The sequence below is a fragment of the Poecile atricapillus genome, chromosome 6, assembly GCF_030490865.1.
Source record: "Poecile atricapillus isolate bPoeAtr1 chromosome 6, bPoeAtr1.hap1, whole genome shotgun sequence".
Classification (NCBI taxonomy): domain Eukaryota; kingdom Metazoa; phylum Chordata; class Aves; order Passeriformes; family Paridae; genus Poecile; species Poecile atricapillus.
In genome coordinates this window covers 17,353,884-17,376,972 of record NC_081254.1, presented here as the reverse complement: position 1 = coordinate 17,376,972, position 23,089 = coordinate 17,353,884, and the positions used below count along the sequence as shown (strand labels likewise).

At 36.5% G+C, this 23,089-nt stretch overlaps 1 protein-coding gene across 2 annotated transcripts in view; it reads left to right on the top strand.

Annotated features, from left to right (window-relative positions):
* Window positions 1–23,089, top strand: part of ADK (adenosine kinase) — a 272,833-nt gene that overhangs the window by 58,372 nt on the left and 191,372 nt on the right. For both annotated transcript variants that reach the window (XM_058841194.1, XM_058841195.1), the window contains exon 4: window positions 12,916–12,994. In XM_058841194.1, coding sequence (XP_058697177.1) covers window positions 12,916–12,994 — 79 coding nt within the window. The remainder of the gene's footprint in view (window positions 1–12,915; window positions 12,995–23,089) is intronic.

The following is a 23,089-nucleotide window of genomic DNA, read 5'->3' as shown; positions in this document are numbered from 1 at the left end:
AGAATTTTGTGGAAGATTGATTTCTGCTCTTCGGTGTAACTTTTCTAATTTTCACACGAGATTCTTCTTCCTTGTCCAAGTGTTTGGCTTGTGATCTAAATATATGCACTCATATAAACAATATGTTTTATATATATGCACATATGCATATGTCTTTCTGATAATTAGGGTTTTTCATTTTTAATATTATTACTTCTGCTTTTATTATTATTCTTGTATGAGCTAAAAGTTAGTAAAGTGATTTTTGAAGACTATATTGGTTACCTCTGTATCAACTTCTTAAATATTATTGAAGGATGGTATTCATGATTGTTTAGTTACTAGAATATAAACTTTAAATAAAACCTGCATTTGGCTCTGTTTTGACAATAGTAGTTAATAATGTATGGTTTTTGTTAAAGTACTGTTGAAAAAATATCTTATTGAACTATTTGTGGTGTTTTTTAAAAAGATGTTTAAGATTTCACATTCAGTTTAACTGATCACAGATGAAACTGTAAATTAATACCTCATGAGTTTTACTGACTGCAGGGCATTGTTTGTGATTCAAAGCTGCTTTGTTCCTACTCACTAGGAAAAGCAAACAAATTAGAGTTCACCATGATATCAAACTACTTATTAAAACTGAAGATTCTGATTTTGAATTTATTATTTGACTGTGACTTCTAATATAACATGTTAAGAACATGTTTTTAAAAGGCTAGATTTTTAAGGATTTAAATAAAATATACAAAATTGGTTTAATTGTTGGTCTTAATTCACCTTGGTTGAAATTTCGTACTTCAAGGATTATATGACATACAAAGTGAGAAAATGCAAGTTACATTGGTTCAACTTGTTTTTTGATATGTTTCTATTGCTACTGACTTGTATATGGTCTTGATACAAATAATAGTTCTGTTGCAGAAAACCTTCAGTTGTTCTTACCTAGAGAGAGGATAAATATGTTTGTTTTTTCAGCGTCGTTTTTTTGTATTCTCTAATGTCAGGAAGTATTTGTAGGGAGGCTTTTATACTTTCACTATTCTTGCAGAATTAATAGTCTTAATTAATTAATAGGGAAATAGTCTTCCACCATTTGAGACATTCTTCCTATGCCACAACTAAGGAGTTTCTGCTAGAAAAAGATGGACTTTGCCTGTGAACAGAGTGGCATATTCAAGGTTACAGGGGAGTCCCCCACCATCTGCAGTGACCCTATCTTTAAGCCTTCTACTCAGTAATGCTTCCTGTGGATCATCTCACAAGGCAACCAAAAACTACATTTGAAATGTGTTTGAATTGGGTACCATTGCTGTAGTGTGGCACACAACAGCCAGCCTTGGGCATGTGGTTTTGTAAGGGGTTCAGCCACACTAACATTGGTGTAATACACCCAAGTATTCTCAATAACAAATGGTGTGCAATGGTGCTGAAGGCTGCTTAAAACAGCTGAAGTGGCTCATGTATTTCTGCTTGATTTTATGTAATAATGTAGTTAGGGTCACATCCAGTCAGTTCAAAGGCTTAATTACTAGTATTTGAGACTAGAGGGAAGGACTGTGAAATACAGCAAGCATTACTAAGTATTTGTGTTGAAGAGTCATTGTTCAGCTGTCCATATTATTTCTAGACAATTCGTTTCTTCATTAAACTCCATTTTAAAAAATCTTTTCTTAAGAATTGGTTAGCGAAGAAAATGTTACTGTTAAATTACTGGTAACTGTGAGACAGTTAATTACCAGGTAGTTATGCACAGGTGTTTTGTTTCAGTGCCTTTCCAGCCAGAGAAAACTTCCACTGGCGTGTGGCTGCTGAGTTCCCGCGTGGGGTTTTCTGTGTCGGGAAGTGGGCCCATGTGAGCCTGATGAGGGTCCTGCACCTGGGTCAGGGTAACCCTTGCTATCAATACAGGCTGGGGCTGAAGGGGATGGGAGCAGCCCTGCCAAAGATGACTTTGGATCACAGCAGATGGAAAGATGACCATGAGCCAGCCATGGAGAGCACACAGGGCAGGAAGCCAACAGCATCCTGGGCTGCCTCAAAAGCAGTGTGGCCAGCAGGTCAAGGAGGGGGGAGGATTCTGCCCTGATTCTCTGCCCTTGTGAGACCTCACCTGGAGTGTGCATCCAGTTCTGGGGTCCTCAGCACACGAAAGACACACACCTGTTGGAAGGGGTCAGGAGAAGGGACACATCCTTCCACACATTCAAGGGGAAGTTGGACAGGGGTCTGAGCAACCTGATCTAGGTAAAGATACCAGTGTTTATTACAGGGGGCTTGAACTAGTTGACCTTTAAAGGTTTTCTCTGACATAAGCTAGTTGATGATTTCACGGTCCATAATGTATTTCTGTACTTCATAAAGAGAGTTTAATTTTTTTGTAGGCCTAAGGGTAAGAGGGTAAGTTTCTTCTTCCTTCATTGCAGCCTTCTTGGGAGTGGAGGAAAATTCCTTAATGCGCATCTCCTATGACAAAATGCTGTCTTTTTAGAAATACTGTTCAGCAAAAGAGCTGGTGGGATTCTGTGCAACTTGACAGCTGACCATAAGCTTCTTAATGAAGAGCATGAAGAGTAACACAGGGTGTCACTTAACATACCTTGTTAGTGTTGTAGTGGCAGGGTGCATGCAGACAGGGGAAGTCAAAATTACATTTTTTAGAGGAAGACTCAGGGTTGTCTTATTTGTGTCAAATATTTGTATTTTTCCTTTCAGTCCATGAATTGTTCTGCTGTGAAATTAGCCTTTTAAGTGCTGTTTGGAACACTGAGTTTTGAAATGACTTCTGCAGTACTATCCCCTTGTAGCTTTGCTGTAACTTGTGATTTTCTTTCTTTGTTCTGTTAGGTTGGTGCCCCTGTGCCTTGTTGTGCCCTCCCCAGTTCATTGCATATGCTCATTCCCCTCCCCAAAAGGTGACCCTCTGAGATTATGCCTATGGAGTGAAGAGATGGACTGAATTGTCATAGGCTGTGGGATGAGTTATTTTTAGCTGTTGGCATTTCAGACTGGAACACTTCATTCTGTCGTGCTTGTTAATGAGTCATCTGGAGAAAATGGGCTTGCTTTCAGAGAGGGTCTGTAGCAAATAATAATAGGCTAATCTCTGCAGGAGATACTCTGTCAAGTAACTAAAACTTCAGCTAGAAAATGTGCTGAAATGGAGACTAATCTCCCTGTAAGAATAAGCATGCACTCACTGTTGTTATTATTATTGTATTATCATGTATATGAAAATCTCAAAAACTAGGAGACTTAGGAGGAGCCTGGCAATGGTATAATAGTGGAACTTTTTTGGGGAAGAAGGTTAATTGAAAAGAGTCACCTTTTAGAGATAGAGAGGAAAATATAGTTGCTTCCTAATTCAGAACATCATACACTTTCTAAAATTTGAATGTGTTACCTAGTTCTAGAGGAATCTCCTGAAAAGATTCCTAAGTAGAGGAGCACTATAAAAAGCTTGTGCCTTTGAGAGAACTCCAAATTTGTTAACATTATGCATAATTTTTAAGGATTAACCAGCATCTTTGCTTTTCTTCCTACTGAAAACTGTATTTAATTTTTTTTTTTTTTTTTACTTTTCTCTGTGCAATTTGTAGTCTCTCCTTCAACTTCTTCCCTCAAGGTTTGAAGGTTTTATGTTGATACAGAATGGGAGGCTTTGTTTTGGAGATGAAAATATCAACACTCCAGTAAAAAAACTTAATGTAAGAGTAACAAAACAAAGCTGTTGAGCTGGTTGCTTTGTTTTCATATTATTTGAATTCCAGACATTGGTAGTGCAGATGATTCATTTGTTTGAAAAAGCGCAAATGTTTAGGGCAAACAGTTGAAAAACAGGATAAAAAAGACTCCCAAACCCTATTCTATACGGGAATGATTTAAAGAATAGCTTGATTATCGAGTCTTTTGTCACCTTCGGTACTCCTAATGCCACTTACCATCTGTACAGTTGTCTTATTTTGTTTATACATCTTCCTCTTGTAAAGTGAATTACACACCTGAAGACTCCTTTCTTTTTGGCAAAAGGACGTTTCCTTTAGAGCTAATAATTTTGCTCTCCATTGGTTATTTAGCTGTTTGGGTTTCCTCTTGATTTATACATGGAGATAGAATTTATATTAATTTATATTATTTTATAAATGAGATAGCATATTTTCTCTTACCTTATTGAGAGAAATATTTTTGCATTATTAACAGGTGTTGACACTTCAACGTATATTGTTTTAACCCATATTCACTTATTGCTGTGGTCACTCTACAAAATGCTTTAAACCAATCCAGTGTAGTGATTCTGACATTACTAGTGTGGGCTGCTCCTCATTAACCCACAAGGCTTGGACTGGGTTAGTCAAGATAAATTTGTATTTTTGAAATTTGGCAAATATCTACGCTGTGGACAGGAGTGTTGGGGTCAAAACAGTTGAGAAACCTATAAATGAGCTTGTGTAAATATCAGTCAGTTTAACTGCAGTAGCATAGAAGGCTTTCCCAACTATCAGTAGGTGACTGTCTTAATGTATATTGAAGACAGAGCTGTAGTGAGAAACAGGGAGGATAAAGAGAACTAAACAGGAAATATCTCTTGGTATTTAGTGATTGTTGTGCTCAAAGCAGGGTTTTCTGCACTCATTATTTGTTCATGAGGAAAATGATTACAGTTCACTGCATGTTAGTAGGAGCTTAGAGTGGATGCATACTGTATTCTTGGTCTACTTATATCTCCTGATCTATTTTTAATGTTTTCCTGGTTTAAATGTACCAACTGGCTACTAATTTAAAGTATTGAAGAAAAATGGATGTTTTAGCAGTGTAGTTCCATTGACGTGAACCATTTATATTATTGTAATGCAAAAAAATTTGTTTAGATTGTGGTTAACAACTGTCACCATTATCTTGGGCTTTGTTTTAATAGAGAATATTATTTAAATTAAAAGTTTCTTGATCTGAGTGATGCATGGAAACAATTAGTTTATAATTTGGTTTTGAAACAACTCTGCAAAACTTTCTAATATCTTACTGGCTCTGAGTCAGAACCTAAACTTTGCACCGAACGCATTTTTTGCAATTTTTGTGTTTTTCCAGAGAAAAGTACAAACTGTAAAATTTTTGTAGTAGAACATTTCTGTCTGCCATGTGTGAGTGCACCTATGGATTTTTCTGCAAATTTTTTTGGTCAGTTCTTTACAGTTTAATATGATTTGTGCTACAGCTTTAGATAATCAAAATTGCAGATATTGTCTAAGATCTCTTGATGGCTAAATACTCTTAATAGTAAAATATTCTTGGCAAATACTTTATTAAGTTAAACAAATTTTCACTTTGATGTGAGCTGGAGTAAGTTGATGCTTGTGAAACAGCAGTTTCAATTAGCATTCACTAAAGGTTTATTGACAGTTAACACCTGGTCTCTGCTGTGCCAAGTGGGGAGCATCTATTGCAGTCTCTTATATTTGCTGCATAATTAGGATTATGATCTCTAATTTGCTTTTAATTTTGTAAATCAAGTCTTACTTTCAAAACCAGTTAGTGTTGTATTTGTTCCTGCATTTTTATTGTAGATCAAAGGTATTGATGGTAGAAGGATTAAGTTCACTACTTTGTAATGTGATAAACAACTTGGCCTTTCACTGTTTAGTTAGTAAGTAAATTTGGACACAAAAAATTTACCGGTAGGTCTCATAAAGCACGTATTCTTCCCATGCTACATCTGAGAAGCAAAGAGAAAATGACATAATTTTTTTAGAAGCAGTATTTTCGTACACGAGCTGCCAGATGTATACTGGGAACATCAGGAGCAAGTGTAAATGTAATGCTGCTGAGAAATAACAAAGGAAACGACCTTGTTCCTTAGTGCTCCAGAACAGACTTTGGTGCATGCAAGGGTGAAGAAGGTAAATGCTACATTCTTTTCCCTGCCTGCAATTTTGATTCTTACTGGCTGTGCATTAGGGCAGAGAGCTGTTTCTGCCTATGGTGTTTTGCAGCAAATACTGTGGTGAAAATCCCTAAATATATCCACAAAATGTTTTGAGTCTTGGCTGTTGTTTTGGAAGATCTTCCTTTAAAAAGACAGTGGGAGGAAAGCATGCAGTTGTGAATTACTGAACTGACAGAATTTCTTTATTAATGGTGCTCTTGATTACTGCCCTTATATGAAACTTCTTAAAATATTTTGAATAGAAATTTAGTAGAAGGAGGGATGTTATAGTAATCGCATATTATACGCAAATTTTAAGGTCTGAAAAGGTGCTCTGTGTATCTATAGTGTATGTATTTATAGTGTTTAGAGACAGAATCAGAAATGTGATCTTTTAATAATCTAGTGGTATAGGGTGGGGGGTTATGGGGTTTGTTTGTTTTCAATTTCCTACATCGTTGTAGAGTATCAACAGAAAAACTTGCCTTGTGGCTGATACTTCTGACTGTAATCGTATATATTTTTGAGATAATGAGGAGGAAGATAGCCAGATAATCTGGAATGAGGGGGGTCTTTTCAAGAACACTTGGATAAATTTGCCTCTGCTGGAAAAAAACCAAAAAACTTTGAGAAATTTCTTTAAATCATGATCTTAAGAGCTGATGTTTTAACCTTACATTTGAATGACTGTTACTTCTTCCATCTTGTTTCAATATGCCTAAATGCAAACACATGTGGAAAATGTTCTTTTGGCTTTTATCAAACTGACATTTAAGTGCATTTTTTTCAACCTCACTAACATTTGTGGTAAAATATTTCAAAGCTATGAATCTTGCAATTTGCCTATGTATTTTTTTCTTCTTTCATATATTAACATTTGGTACTCATAATCCTAACCTGGTTGGAATTACTGGCTTTTTTCATTTGGTGTTTGTTTGGATGAGGTGATTAGGAAAATACTTCAAGTGAAATTCTAGTTTGCAGCAGTAAATGCTTCCATGAAGAGTCACCGTTCTGTGAACTTTAGTAAATAAAGGAGAAAAATATGATGATCTGCTCTATTCAATTGTGGCAGTCCTATTCCTAACAAATTTAGCTTTCTGTTGTGTTGTATGTCTATGGTGCTACTCTGTCTGCAATACTTCCTTCTTAGCTTGCTTCATTCTTTCCCCTTTACTCCCCTACCCATTCCCAAGCTCTTTAATTCTGTGCCAAGCTAATAAGAAGAACTAGCTCTGCATAAAGTCAGTCGTTGCCAACCAGCTGTTATGGAGTTTTCTCATGTACCTCTGTGATTGTACCTCATTTCAAAGGGGGATTTTTGCTCTTTCAGGTTCAATTTTAAGTAAGAGCAATCAATTATATCTGTATCTCAATCTTGTTATATCTCAAAGAGTAGGGATGAAATTGTTCATATATTTAACTGTCCTTTCTAGGGTTTGAACTTCAAACACCAAGTCATCCAATTTAAGTAGAGAAATTAGGTACACTATTTAGAGTTTAAAAATATGAATTGCTTTTCTTTTTACCCACAGAATTAGTTCTAAAATATTCTCCCTTCTACTTCTGTTTAAAAATAATACTTTATAATTTACTTGTGTTTTATCTCAAGACTAGACCTTTATCTTAAGTGTAAATTAGATTTTTCTTAGGATGAAATTATGAGGGCTTCGGCTTGCCTGTTAACACTGACCAGGGAAGGTTGTCTTTCAACAACATGTGCCCCATCTGCCTGGTGGTGTGGCTGCCTGCATTGTTCTGGCACTGGCCCAGGCTGTGATGAAACCGAGAATGTGACAGATGACAGGCTTGTCCAGATGTATGCATAACTACTTCTGCCATGCCCTGCAAAACAATCAGGATGCAGGTTTGGCATTATTTCGTTGTTTGTGTTGGTTTATTCCTTGAGGGTTTCCTTAAAAATTGGAATAATATTTGGTGTTGTTCTTGTAGTTTTACTGAGATTTTAGTATTATTAAAACGGGTTGTAAAATATGGTTCTCGCTCTCTTACATACTTTCTTCTTTAATTTATGGAGTGATTTCATAGGCAATTGGACACAGGTTACTTAATTTGAAGATTTAAGTAGATTTAAAAAAAATGCAATTAAAAGGATCAAACATCTAACTGTCAGCGTATTAGTCTGGTTCTCCTCACAGCTGAACATTTAAAGCTATTGCCATGTCTTAATATGACTGCTTCTTGCCAGTAAAAATAAATATCTGGCAAAGGTGTCAGAATCACCATTAATTATGATTTTTAATTAAAATCTAATTAAAATTCATCCAATACCTTATAAACATACCAAGTCCATTTCTACTACTCTCTCTTAGAGGCATCAACAATGGCTGCATCCCCAGCCCCAAGATACCTTTAAAGAAAAGGAGTTATAGACCTACGTGCAGCTGGCAACCTTTTATTGATTATTTAAGAGGTTTCCATCTTAGTGGTTTTGAAGATTTTTCTAACACCAAACAAAAATACAGTCCACTGAAAATACTTGTTATATGAAATAACCTGATTTTTGTCTTACATTCAGGCTGTCATTATCTGGTTATCTGGCATTCAAAAGGGCAAAAATTACTTTTCTCTCCTCTCTAGCTGCTTTTGGCAGGTGATTTTTTTATGTGTAGCTCCTGCTGATGTGTGCTATTGAGTACATCTTAGGTAATAAGCAGATATATCAAAAGATATCCAGGGCAACACACCCTGCTGAAAAACAAGAGATTACTTTTCTCTATTTCTTGCAGATAAGTAGCTTCTGACATATGCATCAGGAATGCTTTTTCTGGTGCACTCTCAAAGTAAGACTGGTATTCTGTGGCTATTTTACTCTTCAAAAAAAGGGTTTTTGTAGTTTAATATAAATTATGTCATAAAACTTAACAGCATTACTCGAATTGCTTTAATTTTCCATAGTGTAGCTCCACTGCCTTATGTTGTCTGCTTTTGGTTGTAGAGAATGTTTTATGTGCTTATTTTTCTTGTCAGTTTGATTTTGGAACCATGGTGAGCCATATATGAGTGTATCTGTTGCTGTGTAACAAGAAGACAGTCCCAGCTCCAAAACCCTCAGATTTTGTGTATAAAGCAACTTACTAGAGACAGGTATTGATCCACGAGAGGATTGCCAGTTATTAGGCTGGAGTGTAGCCTCGGGAAATCACACAGCCTTGCTGATGACTTTTTTATGACATTATGGTGAAAGATAGTTTGAAGGAAGATTTAAAGTAGTTTTGCTAATAGTCATAGAAAATTCTAGTAACTGGACATTGGATGATATCATGGGTTAGTGAGAGAAAAGCTATTTTTGTTGACAGCTTTGTGCCCAGAGGCTGTTGTAAATCTGAATGTACTGAATGAAGGATGGTATGTTCAGTGCAGAACACTTTGCAGGGCCTTGAAAATGTGGAGAAATGACTTCTGCTTGCATTGACTGAGAAGGGGCTGTGGGAGAGCTGGGGTGAGGCAAGAGCTGGTCAGAGGGGTAGCTGACACAGATGATCTTTGCAGGTGTCTGAAGGGATTAGATACTACAGCGAGTGCATTTTTCTCTACAGTGCAGTAAATCATGCTTTTTAAGAGGTGCTATGAGAAGGAACAGTGTAAGGTTTACACATAGTTTAGTAGGAGCACACAGAGAAAGTGACTAGTGATGCTCGGGTTATGAATGGTCTGAGAGTCAAATGGGGGTGCAATTGTCAGCCGTGATATTTACTGGGGGGAAATTCTAGCAGCTGTCTCCAGTTTGAGGTAATGGTATGGCATATGTAAGAAGAAACTGTGCCTTCTAAAAATCAGCCTCCACCTCCTGTAAAGTAAGGAGGTGTATTTTGTTAAAGGAAAAATGAAAAAGAAAAAAGGCAGATTATATTCTCATTCTTGTTTGTGTTCTTTTGTGTAATAGCTTCTTCTACTGCCACCTTATAATTTTTTTTTTAATAGGCATTAATTCTGTCAAAAGGGAGGCTAGTGAACAGCCTCACCTTTCAGTATCAAGTTCAATTAGGAGTACGTTCTCTTTTGAAGAGGGGAAAAAAAGCCACTGACAGAAGTGTTATTGCCTTTACTGCAACTGAGCAAAACATTAACATATCCTCTTTGGTCAGTGCTAGGGGTGATCAGCAGTATCACAGCTGAAAACATATGCTGCTGCAAATGCAAACTTACTTTTGTTAAAATACGCTTTAATGTGGTGGACAAATTCATGGTACTAAAAATAGGGCCCCCTTTATATGGTGCCGATTGTGGGATTTATATTGTGTTATTTAAGGTAATGGTATGCTGCTAGGTCAGGAAAAGGGTCACGGTTCTCAGATACAGAACAGCCTTAGAAATACACAGAAAAAACAGCAACTACAGAACGTGAAGCAAAAATAATATTCCGTTAGGCTCATAAGGTTCTAATTTTCTTGAATTATCCTAAGTGTGATAACAGCTTAGGTCTGAAGCACACACAGCAGCTCTGTTGAGCATTCCTGAGCCTTGGAGCAGTTCCTATAGTTGAACCTCTTTCCCTCAAGGGCAGGGTTTTCTAAAAGCTAGCCCCGTGTTTCTGAGGCTGGAATGAGTCTTCTCTTTGCAGGTCAGGCAGGCAGCACACAGTGACAGAGTCTGTGTTCCCACGCTGCCCGTGCCATCTGCTGACATTCGGAAAGGTGTCCGTCTGACTGTTCATCTTGAGATAAAAAACAATCAGCATTCTGAATTTTGAGGTTATTCTTGATGCAGTTCGGGCTCTTGTGGATTAAACCAACAGAACTTATATTGTCCTTCTGATGTGTCATGGAAAATGACCAGCAAAATTTACTTTTCTTGCAGCTGTATGGACTTGTTATGTTTTATATAACAGATATTTAGAGATGTTAAATTCACCATCTTAATTTGGAGAAAAGGAGTTACATGTTTTTATGTTCAATCTGAAATAGTGTAACTGTCATTTGTTTTATTGTATTAAGTAATTGTAAAGTAATTTGTTCAGATTATTTATTAGATTACATAGCTGTCACCTTGAAATTATAATGCAGATGGTATTTTGTGGCAATTTCCCCTTTTTTTCCTTCAAATTCAGATAGTGCCTCTTTTAATCTTTATTTGAACTACAAGATAATTATTTAAACACATACTTACCTAGACATAGAGCTGCTTACATAGGTGCTCAACTGAATACTGAGTTTACAAGGTTTAACATGCCATTAAATAATGTGGACATGAAAACTTTCTGAAGTTTCTTTAGGTAAAAGAATTAAAATATCAACTTACATGCTTATAGATATACAAGAATACAAAAATAACCATGTGACTTACACAGTACATACTTAAATTGAGTGAAAAGGCAAAATGTCAATTAAATTAAAGAAAAAATATTGCCAAAATACTTAATTGGTTCATGATGGTTTGTCTTTGCTTGAAAAGCAATTGCTAAGAGACCTGTTGGGTTTTGTTATTTTTTTTCCCCACTTTCAGCTACTTGCTATCATTTAAGGTTTCAATTGCTTGACTTAGAACTGGTGGATAATTAGTAGTGTGGATAACTGTGAAAAGCATATGCAGTAATTTAGTTCTTGATTCTTTCTAATTGTCTGCCCATTGGTAGATCGCTAGGGGTAAGTAGCTCATTATTCAAACACTTTAAATGGAAAGTACTGTAGAAAGAAAAATGCTCTTATTAATAAGATGGTATTGAAAATAAAAACCTTTTCAACAAACAAGTCGTTATTTGACAAATCGATCCCCAAAGCTGTTGTTCACATAATGTAAGAAGATTGGGGTTGTGAGGAGGAGAGAAAGGGTAGGGCTGGTAGATAGCGTTCAGCTTGCACTGTGATTGAAATAAAGATGTGTCACTCCTTAAAAAGATGCTAAAGGTAAACACAATAAAATATATTTGAATATATTTTGAATACATCTAACTAGCAAGCCTTGTTTGGTGAAGGTAAAGTTAATAGGCATTAAAGACAAATGCATGCTATTAATTAGGGTAATGGAAGTAATTTTGAACCTCAAATCTGCAAACAAAGTTTACAGTAAACTTTCTGACTTGCCTGAAGGAGTGCTTTTGAGTCTAACATCTTCTGAGGTTGCTAATAGTGCTGTTTAATCCACTCATTTTGAAGTGTGCTTGGAATTTAAAGGCACGATGCAGTATTTGTGCATATCCTCCCTGCAGTCTCCATAACTCCCTCATTCCAGTTCCCTTTTCTAGAGCCTGTGAGCAGAGAGGAGATTGTTCTTGCGTGGTTGTATCCTCTGATCAGAGCTGTAACACATCCTAGACAACGAACAGTGCCTTACAGTCACTGGGTCATAACCAGAAAGTGTGATCTGAAATATGAGGGTAGATACTTCTGTTAAAAGTTCAAATATTTGTTTTAGCATTCAAATCTGTTATACTACTGAACGTTGATAGAGGATTCTATATTTTCATAGTAGTATGGCTTGAAGGGCTTGAAAGTTCACCTGGAGATACCTTTTCTCTTAGCAGGTTTTCTCACATACTGCTAGATTTTTTTCATCAGAGTTCTTCACCTGTCAAAATACAGTATTTCATATGAAATCTTAAAATACAGCACTATTGTTTGGGTTGGGTTAATTTTGAAATAGGCACCAGATCTCCTCAATCTCCTCTCTCAAGCTAGAAACAGAACGTAAAATTTAATGAGGTGGAATAAGTATCTGAATATCTTAATTTATGTAATTTTTCTTCAAGCATATATTTTACCAATCTGACAGTTCATTGCAGTCAAGCAGTGAACTGGAGCATAATCTCCAGGTATTTTTTTCCTCCCAATTGTTTATTCCACTTGCAACTTTTAGGTGAAGAGTTCATTTGATGTCATACTTTGTATTGTGATTTGGACAAACTCTAAATGAATGTTTCCAGCTTGTGGTATATCTAACCGTTGATGTATGTGACTTTCTTTTCAAGTAATGTGATGTCATCTAATCTTCATGACTTGTTTTGGGAAAAAAAATTGCAAAGTTTAACTTTTTTCTCTACTTTTTCTTAACAGATTCGAAGAACTTGTGAAAAAGTTCAAAGTAGAATATCATGCTGGTGGTTCAACTCAAAATTCCGTTAAAGTGGCCCAGGTTTGTTCTTCCTTAGCAAAGAATTATTGATAATTCCAAGTGTGTTGTTTGAATGTGCTCTGTGTTGTCAGTTTCATCATGAGCACTGCAGAGTGGCTACTTGTGATCCTGTTGCTCAGCCTATGCTGATAGTGTTGTATGTGGCTTGTTTTGTAGCTGTGCTCTTTAGTCTTTTCACAAGGGTTCTGCTAAGGTTATAGCTACAGCTCCAGCGTACCAGGAGTGAAAAGCTTTTGTCAAAGATGTGTGCTGGAAGGAGAAGAGGCAAGGAAAAAGGTCGTATGCTGCAGTTAGGAATCTTACACTGAGCAGAGGAACAATGACAGTGGTTAAACAGTGAAGTTGTTGAGTCTCTGTGCTTGGAGATTTTCTTAACGTACCAGGACGAGTCCTTTGGTCGGGCAGATCCAAATTTGAGGCTGTCTCTGCTTTAACTGGTGTGTTGGACTGGAGAACTACAGAGGTCCTGTCTAGCCTGCATTATTCTGTGATTCTAACCATGTTTATCCTGTAAGAACTTGAAAGTTTGTCCATAAAAGACTGAAACATAAAACTTTCTTTTATACAACAGGGATGTTTTTGGCTTATGGTTGTGATGAGCAACAATAATGATAAATTTTGTTTCAGGTGTATTAGGTTTTCTATAACTGAAGTATGCTTTTCATCACAACACTTTCAAGCATATATCTGCGTGTATATTTTCATATTATGAGAGATGTAAAGATGATATTAAAAAATACACTAATGGTACTTAGGACCTTCTTGTTAATGATCCTGGCATATTAACTTTAAGGCTCCCTATATAATTAAGACTAACTGCCAGATAGCATTAAATGCACATTTAGAAGAAATAAAATTATAATATAATAAAGCTTGCCCTCCCTCCCATAAAAGGGAAAAAATTGTCATAATTGCTGCTCCTTTCTACAAAATAGTTGTTGCTTCTTTACTAAAGTTTTCATTTTCTGAAAACTGAAATATCATGAAACTATTTTAGATTAAAAAAAAAATAAATTGCATGTGATTTAATATAGTGTTGTTACTCTGAAATGGTTATGTTTTTAAAATATAGTCAGCTTTCTGAGGTTTTTATTTAACCATGGGGTCAAGCCAATTGTTTGGCTTCCGATACTTGTGAAAAATCTCTTCATCAGTGGAGCTCAAGTTACTGGAATAATTTTCTGTCAGTTATCACTGTTGCTTGGCCTATGGCGATGGTGTAAAGGTGGTGCCTTTTCATGACAACTGATTAGAGGTGAGGCCTTTAGAGGGAGTTCTGGAACTCTTTATTAGTTGAGAGATGTGAAATTCTGCTTCTGTTGCTGCATTTAGATTGGGGAGGTTTAGAAGCAAATGTACATGGTAGACTCAGAGTTTCTAAACCTTGTAGTGTTCAAAAAGCCCAGGATTTTAATTCCATGTCTCCTTGAAATGACCTCTGTGGCATTAGCTAATTTATTGGTAAACTGTTTCAGTCTTTAACTGTCATTAATCTATCAGGTACTGTTCATTAATTATACTATGAAGCACACAGAACCCATATAGAGTCAAGGAAATAGATGAAATTTAAATGAGTGAAACGTAGGTATTTCTGTGTCAATGTGCCTTTCTTACACTGATCAGGTTTTTTCAGTGAACTTTTCCTTTGTCTTGGCTCAGAGCTGGGAGCCTCATTCAGCTCCAGTTGCCATCTGGAACTGTATTTGTCTCCAGAAGGTTTGTCATCTCCTAGTTTCTGTTTCAAATACAATTGAAACTTAAACAGTTGTGCGTGAATAACAGAACATCACTAAAATGCTTGAAAAAAAGAGATGGAAGAGTGAGAGAAAGGGAAGAAAAGTGAATTCTAGAAATCTTGAAAGAAGCTGTTATTCTGTAAGCTTTAGCAGAAGGCAAAAAAAACCAAACCTCGCAAGGATAGAAAAAAAGCAGTTGAAATGTACACCAGAAATTAAATTAGAAATTCTGGAAGGCTTTTTGCAGCAATATTCATTGGCTTATTGGAGAGAAAGAGTGTGTAAGTAACCTTAGACAGAGTCAACTTAAATATATATTAATTTTTTGAAAGTAAAACACAATTTCAGGAAGCTTATCTGGTGACTGAGAAGTAAGGGACCAATAAATAAGTTCAGAGTGCTAAGTTAGCCACACTCGGAGTGGATGTGGATTCTCTGTGAGAAGATGCAGGGAAGAAATCCTAAGAATACTGCTCTTAATAATTTCTTAACATTATGTGAAAAGCTCAAAAAATTGTGCTATAAAATGAGAAATAAAGCCTAAAAGAGTTTGCTCCAAATGTTTAAAAGTTGGTGAGAAATAGTGACATGTTAAAGAAGGGTATCCTTGGAAGCCTGACTACAATGAAATGAAACTGAGTAGAATGCTTGGAAATGAACAAATGGGCCCTGAAGTCTGGCGAATGGCTTTTCAAAAGCTGAGTTCTGAGTGGGAAGAGTATATTACTAAGGAGTGCAATAGGAAAAGTGCAATTAAAAGAAATTATTGGATTAAAAAAAGGAGGAACTTAGGAAGCAGCTCAAGGTTATGGATTTGTTTGTTTCAGATAGATAAGACCCTCTTTAAGGGTAAGAAAAGCAACACTGTTGAAACAAAAATACCCAAAGGCAATGGGTGGAGAAACTTTAGAGTATATAAAGTGTTTAAAAAGGGAAAATGAACCTGTCAGATGCTTGCTTACATAGTGTATGGTGATCATCTGCTCATGGTCTATGAGCACATCATCATCTGTTACATGTGCTCATATATTTTGGATATTTCCTTTGAACCTGCAAAGGTAGCATTGTCTACTCAAGAAATGCTCTCTCTCCGTTTCTGAGTAGGGTAAGCCAATTTCTTTAAGAAAAAAAGAAAAAAAAGTCTTAGAAATACTCTATTTGTCATGTGTGAAAAATATGAGATGGTAATCTCAGAAAGAGGCAGTAGGAAGAAGTTCTGAATTACAAAGAAAACTGGGAAGAAAATGAAGCTTAAATCATGGGGTTTGGAACTAAAATTTAAAGCAGCATCAACTATAAAGGAAGCGAAGATTTTAGAAGTTTACAAAGAATTAACCAGAATTGCAGTTAAGCTGTGAAGAGCAGAGTTAGATTTTTTTTTTTTCCCTAGCATGTTAACAGAAAGGAAAGATGTGAAGTGCAGCCGTGAAGGAGGAATTTGGCTGGCAAGGTATGAGCGGGAATCTTGGTATTTTTTCAACGTTGTCTTGCAGCACAGCAGAAGGAGAGTGTGTGGCACTGTGCAGGACTGAATAATAGTTGGAGAGCATCATGAAAATCAGAAAGCTGAAGGTTGGCCCTGTCAACTGCCCAAAGCAGACATTATGTAGGACAGTGTATCTCAGCAGGATCAGAAAAAGAGAAAGGTCTGGACATACGAGGACAGTAGAAAAATTTTCTTTTTGTAGAAATGCTTCTAATGTACAATGGAGAAGACATATTTCCACAAAATGAAATGTGGACGCAGAGTCACATCATACATTAGAGGGAAACCTCTGGGAAAGGAAGGGAAAGAGCAAAGGAAAACTTCTGTTACAGTAGAAATACAGAAGACTGTTGGAGTAAACGTTGAGAGGATGGAAGATAAATGACAAAGGGGCAGAAATATCACTCTCTTCAAAAGTATGTTATATAAGCATTTTTATAAGTACCATAGTAGTTCTTAAAAATATCTGCAAGTGGTGAAAGGGGGTACCCAAAACAATGTAAAAGTATTGAAGGGTAGTACTAAAGCTCTTTATAGTTAGGCTTTCTGGAATATTAAAGTTGTTTGAAGTGATCCGGGAAAGAGTTAGGGAATCATTATTATCATGGCTTGACTCATGATATGAAAGGGGATAGGGGGGAAGTGATTGATATATTCCAGAAATGACAGTAGCAGGCATAAAAATGGAAAGATAAAATAAATGAGACAACAGTTTAGTCATTCCTTAATGAGATTAAATTAACAGCAAATTATGCTTCAGAAATACTAATTCATATTAGGAGAGTAGTGGTGACAGAGAGAAGTGAAGAAAGTGCAGACAGAATGTGAGAGAAATTACAAACTGAGAGGAAAATTAATAAGTAATATGGAAAGAGAAAAACAGTAGAAAAATCCGTGTTGCTCTGATTCTGTATTCGCTCACTGTCCTGCTCTTGTTTCTTCCTTACCAGTCTGCTTTCCTTATCAGCTCTAATCCTTCTTGCACATAAATTTGTTCACCTGCAAAATAAAGATGGCTAACTATGGCAGATCGAGTACTTAAAAGGCCTTAAAGAAAAGTCTTACAGAAGTATCTTTTTGTTTGAGACTTTAGTACTCAGTGGAAAAATAGAGACGGAGTGTAAAGAACAGGGAGAGGGTAAAAGGAATAAAAAAGGGCTTTCCTGACTGCAGTACATACAGAAAACAGATGGAATCCAGAGAACCAGTAAAAATGCAGGGAATGTGCTCCTACAGGTGTTATATTGCTATTAGACACAGTTGTTGGGTTGATTTTTTTTTTCCTTAACCCAACAATAAGACATGTCGATAACTTTGCTGGATCAAGTTTCAATTGATCAGGCATCAGTCACTAAAAATTGCTTGATAATACTTTGGAAAATGAGGACTAGAGAGGATGACTGAATTTGCTGTATGTTTGAAGTTGTGATGCCTGCTTAAGAACAAGAAGTGTAGGGATATCAAATTGAAACTGTAGTGTGCTTCTCTGACCTTTACTTGTCTCATTAAATATTGGCTTTATATCTAACATGATATGTGACATCTTGCTTTAATCTGAGCTCTTACAATCTCTCCAAACGATTGGATCCATTATATTAAATCCATAAAATATGCATACATGTAACTGCATGCAGTTCTTAAATAATGTATTGTTTTAGGGTTCTGCCAACAAACTAAATTCAGATTCCTAGAGAAAGTGTTCTACTACTACTCAGTTTCCTTCTGTAATTTAAGCCTGTGCCCATCTAACAACAGACATTGATTTGGAAGGGAAAATAAAAATTTCTGAGTCTTTTAATAGGGCTTATGACTTTAAAGTACATAAAGCAAATAGCTTACACGTGCAGAGAGGGCAAGTATTGCTGACCAGGCTGTATTGGCATGATTTTTATCAGCATTTCTTTTGCTTTTGGACTGCTGAGGTTAGAACTGCAAAAAACAGTCTTTGAAGTTTCATCTTTCTAACACAAGGATTTCAAGATTAACCTGATAGAATATGATAACTTGAATTTTAAACTACATGACCTTGGCAACAAACTGAACATTTTCATTCTTGTTTTTCTGGAAGTACTTACAAAGAATGCCACAGTCTTCATCCTCAGAATGGGTGCTCTTGGCTTTTTTCCTATTTCTTAATATCATTTTTGTTCTAACAATTCTGGTATTGCTGTGGATCTAACTTTGCAGCTATGCTGTTATTTATTCATCCTTGGTAGAATTGTGAAATTCTCATTACACAAGTTTTATTACTGCTGATGCAACGTGAGGTTAGAAGAATGTAGTTTGACACATTTTGAGTTGAATTGGTAGGACTGGCAGGTAAAGGGAAAATGTAAAATAGAATTTTTTGAAAGCTTTCATATAGATACTCTTGGGAATTCACAATAATGTTTGTATAATCGTACCTGATAAAATCATCATAAATCCCTTTTTATTTCTGTATTATTTCTTGCCATCTAATTGTAACCTTTCAATTTTGGAGTTGTACAACATTTTTGGGAAAAGTCTACATCCTGTCATTAGATACTTTAAAAAGTTTGGCTTTAAACTAGAGTACGTCTTTATTTACTCTTAATAAAGTGTTGATTGGAATCACTTTTAAATGAGGGATAACATTAAGAGAGAATAATACGCTAAATTATGTTGAACTTTGGAATTCATGCCAGGGAAGTATGGCACTTTTTTGAATATCAGCCTCTCTTTCAAGGGCTTGTAAATTGATCCAAATTTTCTTTCTTCCATTATGATTAACTTGTTCTGTTAATCTAAAAGGATTGTGCGTTTTAGCATTCTAATGAACTCAAGTTTGAGAATTTAGCTTTAAAAAATGAACAGATTCATGCTTGTTTATAAAAAGCAGTATGCTCTAAAGGCTTAGAAATATTTTAGATTCTTACAACTTGTTATGTGAGTAATTACCTAAACCTTGGATTTATATTAAACATGTCTGTCTACTGGGTCACCTTCTGTTTAATCCAAAAATAATATGTAAAATTGAACGTTTTTCTATGAAGAATACTTGCAGGCACAGAACTGCATTTTATAAACAATGTGAGCTGTAATCTTGTAAACATCTTAGTAGCTTCATTGCAACTGATTCCATGCTTTTAAAATGAAGTTTGTGTCTATTTGCCAAAAAGGTCCCTTGAGTAAACAGTACTCACTGAATGTCATCTACGAGATCCATAGCACAGGGATCCATCAGTCCTTTAGTGATTTCCTCCTCACTCTCCTGTCATTCTGAATAAATGAGCATATAACTAACGAATTGAATATTTTCCTCACATGTGAGAATTTCTGGATTACTTCTCTGCCATAGATTAGACTGAGGCATAGCAGGAAGCAAGTCCTGGCTCAGGAGCAGGCGTGAAAGCGCATTGAACATGCATAACTGGCACAGTGATGATGGAAAGGCTATCAGAGGGGTCACCCCAAGAATACTCTCAATTTTTTCATGTTGACACAACTTTGCAGGAACTGACATTTTTTAATGAAATCAATCATGCCATCAACTAGGAATGTTCTGCTTAATTGTGTGCTTAAAATCACTTATGCAACAAGTAACTTTCTCCAAAAATTGTTTCTGGACTATCACTCCAAGAAAGTGCAAGCAAGTCCCCTCAACAACTTTTTCCTCCTGTTAGTGAAGTAAAGAACTTTTAGCTCTGTATCTTTCTGTTGACCAAAAGGAAATAGGTCTTTTTTTTGCTCAGAGAGGTAGCTTTTGTGCTTTCTGAACCATTTGGATCAGAATGTTAAATTCCTCAGAGTTAGTTTTGGCCATACGCTTGATATTCCTTGAACAGCTTCATTTTCATTCCTTAAGCAGCTCTGCTCATATGGGCTTGGTGGCCCCATCAAACATGTGTTTCCAATATTTTCAGTGGTTTAATCCAGCTTTTAAGAAAATGTACGAAAAAGGTCACTAAACCATTTTCTGTTTGGTATGGTTTAATAAACGTAGGGGTGATAGCCTTACCCTCGCTTCAGAAAAAAATCCTGAGTTGTGTGCTTCTTTCTGTGCCAGGTCTTGCATGTTTCTGCCATGGAATGGTAGCATTTCAGTCTGGTCTTTTGTTAGCACCATGTGCTGTCCTGCAAGTGCACATACCTGCTTCTCAGACCTGTTCCATGTAACAGAAGATACACCAGACAAAGAGTTGGGACTTACACTTAATTTTTCCTTATTTATACCTTACTGAAATGTAAATGCTACTGGCCTGTTGAGTGGATTTCTTAAACACCTGTCCTCAATGTGTGACCTGTCCTAATCAATGAAATGTGTATTTCCTGAAGGAGTAGCAAAATATGCCTCAGAGCTAACAAAAACAGTCATTTAAGTTTGTCTCTGGAAATACAGCAGTGACTATTCCCACTATGCAGAGATGATGTCCTGTTGATAATGTTACAGTGGACACAGTGCCACATGCCACTGCAATCAGTTTTCTGAGCCACTTATTCTCTCATGCGCGTTCTGTCATTCATGTGTGGCTCCAAATCAGCCTGTGTCAAACATCACAGTGATGTGTCCCTGCTTGTTACAGAGCAGACAGCCTTTCCTCGTCAGAATTAAAACATGCAGCTTGGGAAACTGGTGTAATGCCTAAACTGATCAGTAGAGATGTCAGAGGAATTTTGTAACGTTTGAGAGCTGCCTAGATTTTTTTTGGAACATCTTAGAGAAAATTGCCAGACCTTCTCCTCAGCTGTAGCTAAGATGATTTTCAAAGCCTTATGCAGAGCTACGTGGACAGTTCAAAAAAAGTAACAAAACCTTTTTATCCTAATGACAAACTCTGCAAAAATGTAAGCAGATCTCCCCCCAGATTACAAAGCTGGGAACTTGTCAAGCTTTCTTAGTGCTTGTGAAGAAAGCCTGTCCATTTTTTATGTGGTTATGGATCAGATGATGAAAGATGTAGCAGTGCACTGGAGGACCTGACTTTCTGTGGTTGCTGATAGTGAGGCTTTTTTTCTGTACACTGGGAGTAGCTGTATTTATAGACCTGGAAATATAATTTCAACAAATATCAGGATGGTCAGAAAATGAAGGTACAAAGAGCCTGTGGCAGTTTTTCAGATTCTTCAGTGTGAGGTCCCTAAATCTGTCCTCTGGAAAATTACAGTTACACCATTGTCAGTTTGACAGCAGACTTTGTTATGAGACAGATGGTAACTGTTAAGCATTGGAAGACAAACATCCTTATGTGCCTCACTTTGGCATGGAATTGAGTGGTTCTCTGCTGGTCCCATGGACTTGTCTGTCTGATGTACCAGAACCATATTCACTTGTTTTTCCAAGTCTTGTTCCTGGCCAGCAACATCAATAGCATTGTAGGAAGACCATCTTTGAAGTGATTTTGGATGTGACATATTTTAGAAAAACAGAAAAGAAGTTGTACCATCACATTCCTGCTAAATCCATTCAGATAGAACCTTGAAACTGTCTCTTCTTCAGAGAGTGTTTGAGTGAGCTTCAGCGTACATATGCAGTCTATGTTCATCCATCCAAAATTGTAATTTATTTAAATGATTAGAAACTGTTTCCATATTCTGGAGTAAACATCAGTCACCCACATGGAATCAGAAGGCACTATATAAATGGTGGCAGTTGCTTCTTTCTGGGTGCGCAGTTCAGCTGCTTGACTCAGCTCATATGCCTCTTTAGCTATGCTGACATCATGTTTTGAAGTTGTAAAAACTTTTTCAGATTTTTCAAAAGCAACAAAGGAATTTAGACTCTCTCTCTAAGCTGAGAGAGATGTCCACCTGAATGAAGGAACTCAAACTTCATTAGTTTTTGATTCTGCTTTTCCCTGAGCAAACGCCACCCTTAACTTGTAAGAAATGCTACATATAAGAATGATACTAATTAGCACATTCCCTGATTTATGCTTATCCTGAAAATTAAGCTGTTTCTATGTAATGCAGTAATTAGTGCAGGCTGGGATTTCTCCTGAACAAGCAAAAATCTAGACATATCAGTGAGCCACAATAAGAGCACCTGGTTCCAGACGTGCCATGGTGTGAACCCTCCAATGTTTTTGTGTGCAGAATGACAATGGGACTTTCTCAGAACCTTTTGCCCCATAAAACTTTCCATGCAGCTCTGGGGTGATGGTTTGACTGACATTTATTTGACTTGCTCCCATTGGTTGACACTAGAAGGAGAATGAGTGTTTGATTTGGCAATCTCAGAAGAGAGGATAAATCCCTGTGCTTCTCTGATATTAATTTGGCGTGCCACTCAAGCCTTGGGAGCTCAGGAGCTGTTTTATCCTTAGCAGCTCAATAAGTTACATAACTACATCTTTAGCAATTAATTAATGTTAAGTGATGTGATACAGTGGGGAGTTAATTGCCCTGGAAATCTGAAATGCCAAGTTACAAAGCTTTCTTACACATCTCTGGAATGCTTCCTGTTCGAAGTATACTTTTTTTTTTTCCCCCTTAACAGAAACACTGACAATCTTGCTGTTAACTAAGAACTCCATGCAGATTTTATAACATACTATTCCTGGAGATCTTGTGCTTCCCTCAGAAAGCTTAAATATATTGGTATAAGTTCCTTACACATTCCTTAGATGTATCCACAGGTTTGTTGCCTAAAACCATTCTTTTCTCTCTTTCAATGATTCGTGCTCAGTCCAAGGGGATATATCTCTGATTTTCTACTTTTGATTACTGCGAAGTTACACTGTAGGCCTGTAATAAATGAGTATGCCTTTCTCTTTCTTATGGATATGATGGAGGTAATAGTGGTTTATCAGAATAGAAAGTTAATACAGGGATTTACTTAAACTTTTTAACGGTGCACAGAGGTAAAGACTGATTTGCCAAGAGGTACAGTAGTGCTTATTTTAGGATCCTGAG